Here is a 17,008-nt window from a genome sequence, read left to right on the forward strand (position 1 = left end):
TATATAATATATATATATTTATAATTGTCTATCTTCTCTTCACCACTTATATATAAACGGAATATTACAGAGTACCGTGAAATACATACATGTATCTTTCACGGCGCGTAGAAAACCTTTTCTCATATCTATTCAGCGGTTGTTATTGCGTATGCACAAGTTCTATGTATATTTCTTTTACATAACATTCGAGAACTAAATCTTAATATTCAATGGTTTGTTCGCACAAAAAAACTATGTATATTGCATCTTTAAATATCAGATCGTAAAAATTAGACGCATTTCTAAACTCTTACTCGAATACTTGATATAATTAATGTGTTACAAATATGCGGTTTACTTAGGCATCGCGCACACGTGCGCGCATACACACATGTGTAACAAAAAATCTGCAAGATTACATACAACAGCTTATCATCTTAACAATTTGTATTTTTATCTTACTTTACAGTAATATATATCCAATTCATTACGTAATTAGATCACCATAAAGTAAGAAAAAATACAAAAGAAAGTGAGTTAACGTTATTTTATTTTTTGCCGAAAAATAACCCGTACACGTTCATATACCACTGTAACGTTTTTCGCGACTCGTTGTTGAGCTATAAAAGTTATGTCATCGTAAAACGGAAGTATATCAAACAGCTACCAACTACAACGATACTTACAAGTTGTTTCATAGATTGTAAGTCATTTCTGTGTTTATTGCGTACCATACATATTCACAATTTCGCTATATCTTTCTCCACTGAGAATATCGCGTACTCAATTCACGCGTGTGATTTTCGATATCGGTATGTTTAGAATTTCAATGATTTCGCGAACAACGCGGCGATGGCTTGTGTTTTATCGCCGTTAAATCGGCGCAACTCCGCGATCACCTGCGCTCTTGTGAAACCCAGAGCCTCGAGTTCCTTGACCGTGGCTTCTGTGAACGGATCGTGCGGATAGATCGTCGTCTCTAAAGTGACAGGTCTGCTTTGACTACTGGTGCTTTGTCCATCTAAACAAAATATTGATCGTTGAGATTACATTTTTAAAGAATTAAAGATGCTATATTGTAGATTAAAATGTTTCTTCCTTTAACAGTGTTTTTAAAATAGAAAACACACCGACACACACTCACCGTGTTGTCTCTGTTTCTTAACGTCTCTCGAACTGTCTTCGAGAGCTCGCTGAAGATCTCTGTCGTCGAAGGATTCGTCAATGTTGCCGCTTAATCTCGCGCATTCTGGTAAATCGCCTGCAAAAATAACAATATTTTCCAATTCTCGATTTCTTAATACTATAATTAATATCAATAACTTGAAGAAAGAAAGAAAAACGGACCTTCTGCTAAGAATGAAGTTTCAGTGCCTGTGGTCCCAATTTTCAAGACATTCTTCTTCAAGTCTATGCAACACTGATGTCTCTTCAGCATATCCAGGCCTAATAGCATGTCCATAGGCTGTTCCTCGAGGACGCTGAATGACGTTGTTAGATGATCATTGCCAATCTGTATTTGTACCATATGTATGCGACCGATTATGCGTTGAACCCCAACACCTTTGGCAACTCCTGCCCATCTTGTGTCCACTAATCGCATAATGTGACATCTCTCGGCACAGGCAGCGGACATAATCGTAGTTTGTGCACCTTATATATCACAATAAAACAAACATTAACTCTCGATCACGCATACGATAAATCTCATAAAAGGTTTTCTCTGTCATGCTTTTGTCATATATTTTTAAAAATAAATCAAAATCCCCAAATATTTACATAAAATGCAAAATCTCCTTTCTTCCATTGTTCTTGAGAATGGAGAAATCATGTTTCTAAAATTAAACTATTTTTCTGCAAACACCAAGATGATTTTTCCACATGTGTGGATTTAAAAATAGAAAGTCATTTTTGATGCAGACACCTACTCATGTGTGCAGTACACAAGAATTTAAAAATAATCTCGAGAAATATCCAATAATAACATATTTTTCTTCGCGCGACGAAATCGGATCTGACTCATTGTTATTTCGTACTGTAACCGAATTCACGTTTGCAATTCATGTAAACGGTTGGCAATTTACCTGAGTCAATAAATGCCTTAACCGGGAATCCGTTGACTTTGCAATTGATGTACAACATGACAACAGTACCAAAAGTCTCGGGGTTATACTCCATCGCTGCTTCCATGTTGGCCTCGATGTTCTTTTGCCTGATCTCTTCGGCGATTAACCGTTGTGCCTCCGTATCAAACGGATCCGCGTTCATCATTCTCAATCTCTGAGCATGTCGTTCCTCTCGAGCTGCTATCTGTTCTCTAAGCACAGTTGAAAATCTATCTATAAACATTTAAAAACATTTAGAGATCAGAAGTGACTAAACTACACTACATTATGTTTTTCTTAGAACTGTTGCTCACCGAGATTTCCCGACAGTAAGGCATCAGCTAGTCTGGGATTATTTTGCTTGAGCAATGCCAATTGATCAGGATTAGCCAGGAACATGTTTCTTATCATAGCTGGGTCATCTGCACTCTGAAGATCTTGCACTCTATTGTTGGCAATGGCTGGCTGGCGCTGATTGTTAATAGTAGTCCCAGGAACTCTGATGGAACTGAAGTCCAGTAATGGAATGGCTAGAGCGATGTTTCTTGAAATTTAGTACGTTCATTTTTGCAAGATACTGCATGCTGCAAGATAGCATCATACAGAATAATACACGATATGAAGACTATGTTGAAATAGAAAAAAAAAATTTAACTGTAGAAGCAACTGTACAATTATACATACTACATTTTGAAAAAAAAGAATGTGTTCTAAGTGATCACTTTTACTCTTGTATAAATTAGTCGAAGCAGGAGAAAGCAAAGGCTAACGGTTCAACATAAAAGCTTATCTGTTTCATCATTCTACAATCTTTATTGACAGAATCAGAGATAAGCAAGTGTAAAGTACTTTCTAGAAAAAAAAATATATAACGCAATAAAACATATAAAAACAAAGAATAAATGTAGAATAACACATGTGTCTTCTATGCATCCCTTTAATGATCTAGACATAATGCAAATCAAAAGTAATTGTTCAGAAACTCTGTTCCCACCTCTATTGAAGGGCTGCAGGTTGAGATCGCTGCCGCTTTGATGCATGTGCTGAAGAATGACGGCATCGCCGTCACGGATACCATGGTCGCGTAACGACTTTTTGTCATCCATGAGAGGCAAGCCGTTGAACGCAATGACGATCTCGTGAGCCGGCACACCGCTCTCGATCTCACAGAATGCCTTGAAGTTCTCGAGCTCCAACTCCTCGCTCACATCCAGGACGAAGACGCTGTCGTCGCTGAGCGTCGTTACTGTCACTTTCATATCTGAGAATTTTTATGACCACCGCCAACGCAGCGATTTTGAACACGAACTGTGCGACACGTCCCAACAGGTCCAAGTCCCAATAGGAAAGTGTCGGAGATTTCCGCCGACCGAGGCAGAAAGAAGAAATGAGAGACAGCGAGCAAGGAGGGAGAGAGGAAGGTGAGCGAGGATACGACGGGGACGGAGCACAATTCGTGGATTGCTCCGGATGTAAACAACAGTCCAGCTCAGCAAAAATACTCCTCCCCACGAGTTCCACGGCATCAGCGAGACAGTAAGCGCGAGATAGCAGTCGATTGCAGTAATCGATTCTCGTGCGAGGTGTCGGCCGTGCGAGGTATCGATTGCACGGCGCGCCAGATTCAAACGCTCTCGGAATAAGAACCTGAGGAGGACGCCAGTATTTTTTTCAATTCCCACATACCGTGCGGTGGTGATTTTTCTTTTAATAAACGGAGACGTTCCCCAGGTCTTTTTTTTGTGAGAAAGTAAACATAATTGAACGTTAACATCTACTAACACCCAATACGACTTATTACTTTTTCGAACACAAAGAAGCCGCTAGCAATGTTTTTTTTTTTTTTTTTTTTCTGTTTGCACGCGTCGTTGCGATAGTGATAATAAACGGAGTTAACAAACTTTTTTTTGCGACAAATCGAAATGTTTTCATCGATTTATCTCGAGAGTAAAATTTGTTTTCAAAATTAGGGTTATTGTATAAACTTACATATAAAGATATACGTTTCGTCTTTTCATTTGAACATGAACAAACATAAATTCCACACGAAGGTCAAATACGGTTGTCATTGTAGAGCACGACACTGGTTAGCGATTATCTCGCTGTGTACGATGCATTTTATTGATCCGAGATATTACAACATATGTCATACGATTTCCCCGGGAAAACGAATGGAAATGTTGTTGGTAGCAAAAATTGGACGCTTATCGCAAAGACTTTTATCGCGAAAGTAAAATGTACGCGCTCGTTACTCGACGCATAATCTCAGAATGACGTTTAACGAGCAATTATCAGAGACCTCCCCTAATGTTTAACGATACAATTATCTCTGGACAGTGATCTCGACTGATATTACGAACAAAACGTTTTATATCTGTCTCATGCGTATTTGCACAAAATATAACAGCTAATTATTATTAAGATAAATAAACTGTTATTTTGAGATTGAGAGACACAAACACGCACACTGTCACCCATCGCACGCACACACACACAAGAAGCCGAACTTGTCCCAGTCACGAAGTTTTTTTATCGCGCAAGAGTGCCAGCCACCTGTCTAATAATGCGCCTCCCTGTGTATCCGGTGCCGCCTAACCATTTCCGGTATCCGGTGTTGGATGTTACCCCCTGCGGTGTCCTTACACGCGACCCCCGCGCCAAAGGGGAACGAGAGAGACCCCCGAACATCGCACGCTCCAATGCACCGCCGCCTTCCCCAGTTTTCCAAGCTATCAACCCTCCCCGCGAGTGGCGAATGTGTCTTCAGCATCTGCACAATCGATTTGTTATTACGACTCGTCATTGCGCCAGTGAAGGGAAGCGCAGTGAGAACTTTTGCAGTCTCGATCGTTGCTATTTTTTCACGATTCATGCTCAGTAAGCATACGGGAATTTATTTTGACATATTATTTTGACGTATTCAGTATGACAAATATGCACAATTCACTGTGTGATATTGTTAATGCAACAGCAAAAACATTTTTTATTTTTATCTCACTATTTTGTAGGAGGTTCTAAAAATATAAATTAGGGACTTTTTACAAGCATGAGCTTTAATGGCTTTTGTATATAAATAAATAATTTGTATAATTCTATAATAAATAATTAAGTTACATAATATTCCCAATAATGATTTACTAAAAATATATCTAAAAACAATATTATAATTTTTCTCGTAAAAATAAGACGTACACAACCTTATTGCATTAACAGACGTACAAAAACTTATTATTCTCCAGAATAAGTGCGTCTCATCGTGGACCTGAGCGCATCTATGAACATAAATCGATTTCACACTCTCCACCGAATATAAATTAATAAACACTTAGGGGTGCGTTTCGGTAGGTAGGTACCGGGATGTTCTGCCGTGTCCCGCGTACCAGGTGCTAGCTATGGTTTCTTTTTTCTCCGCCGGGATGCACCGTGGATAATTGCTTTATTCATGACGAGGTTTTTATGATCTCACTCTCTCTCTGAAAATCCTTTTGTATCCTAAATGAACCTTATAAAAACCACGAAAATTTCATTTCGTCATTTATCAGTTTTGTGTATTTTTATACCATAATCGATTTTCATACTGCAAGACAAATATTTTAATTTTTTTATTAATTAATATACTTGTTGCAGTTATATATAAGAAAAATTTATAGTAATTTATGATAAAATATTTTATAAATGAGTCCAACAGTTTCGATGGATTTTGCGATAGAAAAATAGATCAAGTAATTTTATTAAAAACGATTTATTTGTTTTATCAAGTACAACAGCAAAATATAATAAAAAACAACGGGGATTACTTGATAAAATAAATAAATTATTTTTAATAAAATTACTCGGTCAATTTTTCTTCCACAAAATCCATCAGAACTATTATGTATTCGTTTAACATTTATTATTTTAAATAAAGTAGTTTTATTTCTAAATAAATAAATTTGCTCGATTGTGCCGAGCGAGATTGCGCGAATCGTCTCGTCATCGGCGAAACAGCATTTTAAGCGCGTACACGTGGCCTCTGGCCATCGGATTTAGCTATTTAAATCCGATCCCCTTTAGTTATCTCTCGATCTCGAGGATCAAAAATTCTCTGGCACAATAGACTTGTCCCGACGTGGTATTTTCGTTGCGGATTATACCGAGGAAAGTATATAGCAGCCAGTACCGTTCTATAAAAAAAACCGCGGAGTTAACAAAAGAAGGATCTATATATTCTTATTAAATTGAATGTGTAGCAAATGCACACGATTTTTTTCAATATAAAGCGCTTCAGTTTTATTTTAATTAACAATTAACGATACACGCACGCAGAAAGTTAATGCGTACAAAACGGAATTCCCTAAAACACAGGAATTGTAATTACAATCGTGGGAAATGCCGTTCTGTCGATTACTCCTCGAGGAAAGAACCGTCGCAGATGGAACTATAATTCATCCGGATTCGACGCACCCTCTCACCTCACTATTTCTGGACGGCTAATTATCAAAACGTAACGAATGAGGCTCAAAATCACCCGAGAATGTGCGAACGTTCGTAACAGGGTTTAGTTTATTGCGCAGACAATAAACTAAAAACAAGAAATGCGCACGTGTGATTCGTGTTTTTTTTCATAAAATTGTAACATTGTCAAGGTGACATGTGTATTACAAACACATATGTGATTGCTGCCAAAAATATTCACGCTGTGCGTTATTAAATGTTATTATCTTGCAACGCGCGGCGGAGAAATCAGATCGTACCTGTTACGGGGCACGTACCTATAATTACAGGATCGCGCAACAGGGCCAAATGTCGCCAAAGCAGTTAGCGGAACGCAACCCTTTGCGCGACGTTGCGGTCGCACGTGTCACGTACGTAAGCCACGTGCGGCCGATTTCTTTTCCATTATGACGGTTTACTCGTGAATTCCGGACGATGTGCTTTTTGTTGCAAGAAAAAAAGAACAGTTGAAAATGTACTATAAGCTATGTAAAGAAAAAAAAGCTTATTGTAAAAAGAAATGGAAGTTCGTTGCAAAGGAATGAGAAAGATTGGCACAATCAATGTCAATATCGACTAGTAAATAGGGTAAAAAATCTAATTACTGATAGTGTCAATCTTATTACTGTTGTGTCCTTATTAATCAAAATTTGAACGAGTTTTTAAATATGAAAACTACATGTTACGTTATTAGAATTTTATTAGAAATTTCAATAAAATTTTTAATATAATTTTTAATATAATTATATAATTTCAAATATGATTATTGTTATATTTAAGTGAATAAATAAAATTAAAACCAAAATATTAATTTAAAGTTTGAGAAACACGCTTTTTTCTTAATTACGTTTGTTATTACTAAGTAGATTAGAAAAAAATATTAGACCCAAAAAAGAGAAACGTAGCTTGACAGAAATGACAATAATATGGTCATTTGGTTGTCATTATTAGGAACGACACGATTAGAAAATTGATAGTATTAGACGCATTGGTTAAGTTCACTATTACATTAATTGAGGAATAAGAAATCAATTTTATTTTTGAGATTTATTTTTCCTATTTTATTCTTAAATTTTATACTAAGAAGAAAAAAATTGAGACACCGAAATATCATCAAATGAAACACATATATTTACAGTTATATACTTCCTACACTTTCTCTATATTTTTATAGAGCTATTTTTCTAGTTAAACTACATTTTTTGACATCTTTTATATATTAGATACATTTCCAAATAAAAATTCTACTTGTCAGCAACAAAATACAATTTGAAACGCAACATCGTTGATTTCATCATTAGAAAAGTCAATTAAACCTCAATTTTATTTATTAGTAAAATCGCTCGATATTTTAGCATTACGAAATTATCAATTTTCCTGTTTGTTTTTAGAGTTGCGTTTTCTCCGTGCATTTCTCGTCGTTTTTTCGTGAAAAACGCGATTGGTTGCGAGTTACAATTTTCCTGACGGCGTTCCAGGACGATATCTAGAAACGAGAACAACGCGGCGCGTTGGTTCCTTATCAGATCGATGAAGAGGCGGCACCGCTACCCCAGCAACCAAGAGGTAGGCAGGCTCTGCCGATCGAGCGCTCGACGAATAGGGTCATGGCTGGGCTTTCAACCCCGACATGGCTTCCGCCTTGTCCGTTCGCCGCTTTTCGATTTTAGTTGAGCGAAAGACCATCCGGACGATCGGGGCACGGTGTCTGTTGACGCGAAAAGAAGATCCTGATTTTCCTTAAGTGCGGATTTAGCAAGTTTAAAGAACGTTCTAAAAATTATTCAGAAAGATTCGGTGAGATTTGTGAATAATGTGACGGTTTGGGAATATTTCCGCAATGAGAAAAGATCGCAAAAAGACATTTGAATTGTAGCGCAATTGGAAAACCTCAAGAATATTCAAAACGGGTTTTTGAAATTTTTTGTGATGTCTCGTTTGAAGAAACTGCGGAAATACAAATAGTTGTGCGACAAATTGAACTGTGCGTAACTTCAAAAATAGGGGATAAAAATGTTGACACAATTGTAAAGTGCAATCTAAAGTTAAGAAATATTATTCTACAAAAAATTAAAGAGAGTGTGATCTTGCGACTGTGTTTTTACGGTGTAAAAATGTTTCTCAAAAATGTCATGTGAAAATATCTTCCCGCAACGCATCACGCTGAAATAGAAAAAAACTAAACACTCATGCACCGATAAATCTAAACTGATCCACAGCGATTGAATGAACAAGTTATAATTACGGGAATAAGAGAGCAATGTGAAGAGTTTCGAAATTACGATATAGTCGACGCGTTTAACAACCGCTGTCATTGCGACTGGAGACAAAAATGCGAGAGAAGACATGAATTTTAAAAATATATCGAGAGTACAAATATAAACAACAAAGAAGATAAAAAGGAATATTTCTTTTTAAGATTTACCGCAAGTAGAGAGAATATGTCATCGACCTTCTGTCATCGGTGCGAGATTCACATCTATCCTTATCTTGACATCGTAAGTTAGCGTCGCTGGACGCGGGCCAAGGCATTTCGGGCGCGTGAACACCGAGTTAACAAGTGTCTCGACAAATCTCGACACGTGCCCGAGGTGGTGATACGTCAGGACACGTGCCGCTATTTAGAAATATTATCCTGCACGCGTCTATATGTATGACACGTGTGCCGATCGTATCTTTTAATTCCCCGAGACGTGACCGAGTGGTGCGTAGATGCGATTTGAAATATTGCGACCTGTGACGAAGGTGTTTGCACACGAAGAGAGATTGAAACTTTGAGGTTTCGCTAAAAACAATTATCACGCGCGAGTCTGACGCGGACAATCGAATGACGTGAGAGACGCAAGAGTCTCTTTGTAACTACGTCTAGTCAAACGGTCTAGTCATATCTTCTAAGTATTTAAAATAATAATAATAATGAGAGATGTGAATCCGGAGATTTAGCGACACTGAATTTACGTTAAATCAAGAGTTGCATTGCAATCAATATCATACTCGTAAGAGCTAAATATACATATAAGGATAAACTGAGATACTTTAAGCTGACTCTTGTGGCGAACGACAGCGATATTTCACTATGTATTCCATGGACAACCTAGAGCGGAATATGATGAATCGGCAGTACATGTACGAGGCGCACAGCTTCCTGGGGAATCCGGCGATTCCGGCACTTCCGCCGCATTGCGGCGTTCCAACGACGGCGACGCTGCCGGCGGTGATCCCGTCGCAGCTGCCGTCGTCGCATCATCCGTCCGGTAGCACCGGTAGCACCAGCGGTAGCGAGCACTACCCCTACGACGAGAACAGCAGCGACAACGAGAGCGTTTACAGCAGCGATCAGGAGAATCACGCGAGAGAGTGAGTATCTCTTTCCGATTCTCCTTTTTGCGAGTTTCTGCTTATTCTATAACCTATAGTTCTTGAATGTTTCTCGGCAAAATAAAATATAATTAATAATATAAAAAAATAATTTATATATATTCTCTGAAATCTCTAAATTAGCTATGAAACTAATTTAAATGTTTTGACAACTTCGACATTTCTCGTTCTTTTTCATTAAAATAAAAATTATATGATTTATATTATTATAAAAACTCCAAGTAAAAACATCCAGGAAGATGTAGACACTCGTGAAATTTATTTACAGACGAAGTCGAAGTAATCGGCGCAGCGGCGTGTCGGGAAAATGTCCGAGACAGGTGCAGGTCCAGCAACGGCAAGCAGCGAATATGCGGGAGCGCAGGCGAATGCAGAACATAAACGACGCCTTCGAGGGTCTGAGAGCGCACATACCGACTCTGCCGTACGAGAAGAGACTGTCGAAGGTCGACACGCTGAAACTGGCGATCGGATACATTAACTTCCTCAACGAGCTCGTACGGGCGGACAAGGGTAACGATTCTCTGACGGGCAACAGCGGACTCTCGAGATGCGCCAATCGGGACGACTCCAAGAAAATTATAGTCCGTGGTGAGGCCAATTTTAATCTCTCGATACGGACAATTCTCGATTTGTAGATGAAAATACTCGATCACTCAAACACACAGTATATTGTTAAACGACAAAGAATTCAATATCATTGACCCTATAGCACAAAATATCGTTGGAACAGTGCAAAAAATATTATTGCAAAAATATTATTTTGCAAGAGTGGAATATTAAAATATTGCAAAGTAAAAAATAAAAAAGATTGAATATCGAGAATTTTCCGTATTTTATATTTTAAGCTTTATTTTGCTATTATAATAAAGTGTGTTATACGTAACTATTCATAATTGAACTTTTCTAATGTAATGTGCAACGTATTTTGACACTATAAATCAACATTATGTTGATAATATGTTTTGATATGAATTAGCATCAGATAGATCGTGTGGAATCATAGATCTGTTTATCATAATTATTCATCTACTCTTGTTCTAATTCAAGACAGGTGTCCCTGATAGATACGGGATCGGTTTCCGAGGGGAGGGGAATTATTGTGAGAAAAACTGGGAGATTATAAAAATACATCAAGCATCGCAAAAATTATGTATATATTCATTATTTATGTTTTGCTTTTTTACGATTTACAACATAACTATTGTATATGTATAGTTTTAGACTTTGTAACTAAAACTAGAAGTACAACAAACATCGTTCAAATGTTTATCTTTGTTTCCCAAACAGCATGTCAATCGTCTTTAAAAGACGGCTAAAAGACGACGTAAAAACGTCTTATTGTTCTTTAGAAATATCTTTAAGATATTTTTTTATCTTTCTATGCTGTCTGGGTTGCAATCAAGCACAAAATTCTGTTTCTATATATTTTACTAACAATAAGTAATAATAACTTTGAAGTTTATTTTAAGTAATACTATTACTATTTTACTAAGTAATAATTAATTTAGAAGGAAAAAAATTCTTCATATATTCAAATAAGACAAATTCAATATCTAATTATGTATAATTATATACCATCACATGTATGAGATCATCTCAATCTTATTCATGATTACTTGTAACTATATATAATCAGATATAATCAGATATAATCAGATAATGAGTTTCTTCACATATAAAGAATGTTTTCCCCGAATAACTTTGAACGCTCGTTATAAAAGTTCTCAAACTCACGTTTGACACTTCTGTATCTGTTATGCAATATTTTGCTAACCGGTGTCGAATTGCAACTTTCAGGCAGCGGCGGAAATCCGTTCATCTCGCATTCTCTCTCCTGGTCGAGAAAATCAGACATCTCGCCGAACGGCACGATGTACGCGAAAGTCTGGACGCCGGAAGATCCGCGAACGTCTAAGAACGGAACGACGTTCGAATAGACAGTGTAGCGTCGATGTAGCGCAATCGACTTGACTCGTAAGACATTATTAATAAGAGAACAAGATTAAGACACGTGCATTCTGTTACATTCCCCGCGTGTTATTTAGTGTCTAAGACAAAAAAAAAATTTCTACTAGTCACTAGTTCTGAAACATGCTTTGTAAATAGAAGAATTAGTAGGATGTAAGCTTATGGTTTATACATAATCATGGTGACGTAAGAGAGTGAGACGATGTATGTACAGCAAACACAAAAATATCTGCATTGTGAATAACAAAGCCAAATAAACATATAGTTCCGACAGTTTTGTATGGCAAGTACTTACTATTCACCTTTTTTCTGACTCTTGAAATATTGTAAAAAGGTACAACGTAAATAAAAAATACATTTTTTTCTTTCGTGTGAAAATCAATATCGAAACGAATGTAATGAATTAAGTTTACACAAATAAAAAGTTGTATGTATTATTCTATGTGAAGGAGAAACTGTCGTCGAAACTTGCTGTTACATAATTTACCACAAAATTATGCATTGAGTTTTTCAGTCATCAAAAACTTCTCTCTCTCTCTCTCTCTCTCTCTCTCTCTCTCTCTCTCTCTATCTATCTATCTATCTATCTGTATTTTCGCTTTTTTTTCTCTTGTTCGTACGTAACGAATAATTGCGATACAGTTTCTGAAAAGGAAGAAGAGGCAAAGATGGCTGAAATCGCCGAGAAGTTTTGAACTAAAACATTTTAAAAGGTGCTTATTAAGAGAGACAGAAGAGAGAAGGAGAGAGATAACAGGAAACAGAGGGAGGCGATGTGGGCGGTACGTCGATATTGCGGCGTCGCGACGCCCTGCGACTCAGCAGGGATAATGGCGTCGACGGCTGCAAGTCTTCTCACGGGCGCCAATCCTCCGCACTTTCCTCCCTCTTATATGACGACGGGGTCGAAACATCGTCCCCGAGCTCTTCTTCTCTTCGTTCTCGCTGCGATTCAGTTGCTGTTTATAGAAGCCATTGTACGCTATTATCGTTATTAACAACTTTGAAGTCGTAAGAACAATGCGGAAGATAAGAAAACTTTTTAATCTCACATTGTCAATTAATACGTGCTTGCACGCACCGGAATACCGTTCCGTTTATCGCAACGATAAATACTCGACAAAACAAACAATCAAAACGTTTGAGAAAATTGTTATCATCATTGTTATTAACAAATCGGCTTCACATGTTATATTTAACACACGAAAGAATTCGAAATGATCGATGTTGGCAAATGTTCGCATTTGACAGCATTTGTTTGTTAAAACAGAATTAAAAGACTCATTTCTCGAGTTTTTCACCGTCTTGTCTTGCTTTTTCTCTACACAGTAAAAAAGAAAATGTTAATTTTAATTTTAGTAAATCCCTCTTGAGACGTTTTTAAACATGTCCCAGGAAGTTCACTTCAAATGTTAAATTAATTGTAACAAATTAACAAAAAAATTAAATTAATTCATTTGTCATTACTTATTGACAAACTAAAAGTATTAAGTAATTGACATGATACTTTTACATTTATATTATTTTAACTTTAAATGTGATGTAAAAATAACATCTAAAATAATTACAAACTACATGAAAGATTAGTTACAACTCGTAAAAAATGTACTTCAAAAAGAACATACTTTTGTGTTAAACTAATATACGATAATAATTACCTTAACTTTGATTGTTTCTAGTATTTGATTATTTTGTGTGTCAAAGTTTATGATTACTTCAAGATTACTTTTCTCAGTATATTGAATTGACCTTGAGACATGTAGGTTACTTGAAATAATTGTGTTATATCAAAATAATATTCTATTTTAAAGTGCCATATGCAAAATGTTAAGTTACGAAGTTGACAAAGTTAACACATGAAAACGTTACAAAACTAACATATCAGTTATATATTGATTTTGTATTGAAGCACTAATCAACAGGGTAAATTTTAACATATAGATGTAAAATTTTTTACTGTGTACAACATGATTGAAATATATTTCATAACATTCGTTTATGCACTATCTTAGAAAAATAGGAACGCAAAAATTCGGAAAAATCAGACTTTATCCCGAAATTCAGAATTGTCAATCAGTCCGATCTGGAAAAAATAGAGTGCCGTGAATTACTATACTGCATTTACTTGAAGTGCACAACCCGCAGCGGGGTGGACCACTATCAGCTGTGAAAACAGCGTTGTTTATAGATACCACGACACACAATGAGGTGTAATTGAATCTATATTCCACTGGGGGATGCCCGGTGAACTCGAACCCTCTCGACGTTGAAACAGGGGGGCCAGAGCGGAACAAGCCCCCTCCGCGCCTTCGGGGGCAACTGTATTTAACGGTTCGAGAAATCGAGGGTGCCTGTCGATTTGTGGACAATTAGGGACGATTCCTGTGGCACCGGGGGTGACGAGGTGCGCGTAACCCCGATCAAACTCCGACTTCTTTCATTTGATAAGACACACCGTATGGTAAACGTTAAAGTTCCCGATGAAAGCGGCCGTTACGAAACTACATATGTATGCACGTAATCTTCTATTCATAATTTAATTTAAAAGAAAATATAAAATATTCCGATATAAAGATCTTTTGATAACGGAAAGGATAAACGATTGAAATACGAATAATAAATTTTTCTTCATAAACAAAAACATAAATATGTAATTTATATGTATAGTCACAAATACTGATAATATTAAAAGTCGATATATTATTATCGCTTTATTTTATCAGACACTATTCTTGTATAATGTATAACTTACAGTGTTCAAGTGATTGAGAGCTTATCTAAGTTGACGCAGGTGTGTTGATACGCTTACTTTTATCACTTCCCCATTCGATCGAGGATAAGAATTGTTCCAATATAAAGGAGTAAATAACAAGAGTATACAGAAAAATACTGATATAATGTTAAATATATTAAATATACACTTTAATATATATACATACATATTTAAGAAGTACACATTATGGTGTATCGTACATAATATACATAATACATCATGTATTTTATTCTAAAAATTAAAAAAATTAAAGCTTACACTGAGACGAAGAACTGATATACACAGGTTGTTAATTTTTAGAGAGTCTATTTACTAAACAGATACGTGTCCCGACGCGAAAGCGTTTTTCGTATACTTGAGATTATATTGCTTTTTTAAAGTTACTTCTCAGAAATCGGCTGAAAATTGAAAAAATTTGAAACTCTAATTTATAGTATAAATTTTATACTACATTGAAATTAATAAATAAACTCCTTAACCTAACTTTCAATTTGTTAATCTAAAGAGATTACTCTTGAATTAAGAAAAACACAAGTACTTTAAGTAACACTTAATTGCGAACAGCATTTTGTTTTGATTGTTTTTACAGTATTTTTTCTTCTCAGTATATATACCTATACATACGTCACGTATGACAATACATAGGTGTGCGTGCAGATATACATTTCTAAAAAAAATCTATAGCATACGAACGTTTAGTAATTCCGTTGTTTTACACAAATAATTTTGTACACTTGATATATTTGTTAATACTTACAACTTATCAGAATGTAACACAATTTTTACAAAATGTCCTGAGACCTAGACTATATATAAGTAAAGGTTATACAATATCGATTACGGTCACAATCGTCCGGAAAGAAGTGGTTATTGAGAGGCGCGAAAATTCAAAGCTTCTCATTGAATTTAATCTTCTCTAACGTCACGGTACAACGACCCGTACCGTGAAAATTAGCAAACCATACAATCCCACTCCTCTCCCGGGGGACCACGCATTAAGAAGTACTCTCTTGTCGCAAGGGGTGCGCACTTGTGTTGATCCTCGCAGCTGGAGTGACACACAAATAAAGTATTAATTCTCGATTCTCGTGTCGCGATAACAGAACCCGACGTTACTTTTTTTCTTTATTATAATGTTACGAAATATACCACACAATAACAGCGTTCAGATGAAGATGATACCTTGGTCTCCCTCTTTCTCCGAACATTCATCATATGTATACATATACAGGATGAAAAAGTTTGACTAAACCGAAGTGCAAAGATATATTACATTAATCTGAACCAAAAAGTGATGGTTTGAACTCTGTAGCGTATAATTTTTAGTAAGAAGTGACTTACTTTATGCAATCTCCTAGCAGCAAGAGAAAAAGCAAACAAGCAAGTGGCATGTAACACAGTTTCTTGCGATCAGCTGATTTTCACAACTGAAAATCATACACGCCTACAGAGACTATCCGGACTATCGCTTCTCACGCGCTTATTAAATCACATATATTAATTAATCATTTAATAACTATTGCGAAGTTTGCAAAATGATACTTTTTGGTTCAAATTAATCCTATCTATTGTCCGAATATTAAAGTTACTCACTACAAATATACGTGTCATGATAGTAACATCAATTTTTTGTGTGGCAATACTGACGTATTTTAACATATTTTTACAGCCTACTTGTCCTATATTTTAAGTCGCATAGCAAATAAAGGAATGTGTCTTGTTTTTAGTTATATAAAGACATTATTAATTACACTTAAATTAATTTACATCACAGAAAACATGCATATAAAAAGAGCATCTTACTAGTTATCGAATTTTCGTGACATTGGCAGCGTATGCGCAATAATGTATACGAGAAAGACGCTTGTTTGTCATGTTCTTTATTCTTGCCGACAAGGAACTTAAATTTGTTAGCAGTTGACCGTAAGTCTTAACATATAATTTATTAAAAGCGCGTCAGATTTGCATTTTTTGCGAGCAGATGCGAATCGACAAGCAGGCAATTCTTTGCCAACCGTCAAATATATCAAGCAATTACCAATATATTCTTAGATTTAATAAAGTAACTATTTTCTGCAAAACGTTTATGTGTCAATTCCCACAATATTTAACTAAATGTTAGGATAGATATAACCCAAAAATGGATGGAAAAAAAACCAACAAAGCCGATGATCTGGTAATGGTGGTTACTTAGAATATAATCTTAACTCAATGAGTTTTATAAATGAACGTTTCGATCAATTTAACACACTTTATGTCTATGTTGTCGGTCATCGACTCTCTGTACTTGCCGACATACATTAACAATCGCCGTGATGACTAGTCA

At 36.1% G+C, this 17,008-nt stretch overlaps 2 protein-coding genes across 3 annotated transcripts; one reads left to right on the plus strand and one right to left on the minus strand.

Annotated features, from left to right (window-relative positions):
* Positions 1-18: 18 nt before the first annotated feature.
* LOC109861996 (protein DDI1 homolog 2) lies at positions 19-3,613 on the minus strand. The gene is made up of 6 exons (XM_020441879.1): positions 3,082-3,613; positions 2,402-2,617; positions 2,067-2,321; positions 1,330-1,635; positions 1,127-1,243; positions 19-1,003 (listed from the first exon to the last, which is right to left on the minus strand). Exons 1-6 carry the CDS (start codon positions 3,344-3,346, stop codon positions 801-803), a joined length of 1,362 nt encoding a protein of 453 aa, XP_020297468.1. The 5' UTR covers positions 3,347-3,613; the 3' UTR covers positions 19-800.
* A 4,643-nt stretch (positions 3,614-8,256) lies between these two features.
* Positions 8,257-12,237, plus strand: LOC109861734 (pancreas transcription factor 1 subunit alpha-like). 2 transcript variants are annotated; one of them, XM_020441518.1, is made up of 3 exons: positions 8,257-9,917; positions 10,207-10,529; positions 11,739-12,237. In XM_020441518.1, exons 1-3 carry the CDS (start codon positions 9,637-9,639, stop codon positions 11,876-11,878), a joined length of 744 nt encoding a protein of 247 aa, XP_020297107.1. In that variant the 5' UTR covers positions 8,257-9,636; the 3' UTR covers positions 11,879-12,237. The 2 variants fall into 2 exon arrangements, with proteins under 2 accessions (XP_020297107.1, XP_020297112.1); XM_020441523.1 differs by having other exon boundaries at positions 10,207-10,526.
* Positions 12,238-17,008: the final 4,771 nt, after the last annotated feature.

The sequence above is a fragment of the Pseudomyrmex gracilis genome, unplaced genomic scaffold (genome assembly GCF_002006095.1).
Source record: "Pseudomyrmex gracilis isolate BER0280 unplaced genomic scaffold, ASM200609v1 scaffold_9, whole genome shotgun sequence".
NCBI classification, from domain to species: domain Eukaryota; kingdom Metazoa; phylum Arthropoda; class Insecta; order Hymenoptera; family Formicidae; genus Pseudomyrmex; species Pseudomyrmex gracilis.

What these genes read in the sequence shown, in the direction of transcription:
- LOC109861996 (XM_020441879.1), bottom strand. Translation starts at nt 3,346, where the DNA reads ATGAAAGTGACAGTAACGACGCTCAGCGACGACAGCGTCTTCGTCCTG. An exon ending in AACTTCATTCTTAGCAGAAG is followed by an intron (nt 1,244 to 1,329) that starts GTCCGTTTTTCT and finishes TTATTTTTGCAG; the next exon opens with GCGATTTACCAGAATGCGCG. An exon ending in TAAGAAACAGAGACAACACG is followed by an intron (nt 1,004 to 1,126) that starts GTGAGTGTGTGT and finishes TATTTTGTTTAG; the next exon opens with ATGGACAAAGCACCAGTAGT.
- LOC109861734 (XM_020441518.1), top strand. Translation starts at nt 9,637, where the DNA reads ATGTATTCCATGGACAACCTAGAGCGGAATATGATGAATCGGCAGTAC. An exon ending in CAGGAGAATCACGCGAGAGA is followed by an intron (nt 9,918 to 10,206) that starts GTGAGTATCTCT and finishes ATTTATTTACAG; the next exon opens with ACGAAGTCGAAGTAATCGGC. An exon ending in CAAGAAAATTATAGTCCGTG is followed by an intron (nt 10,530 to 11,738) that starts GTGAGGCCAATT and finishes TGCAACTTTCAG; the next exon opens with GCAGCGGCGGAAATCCGTTC.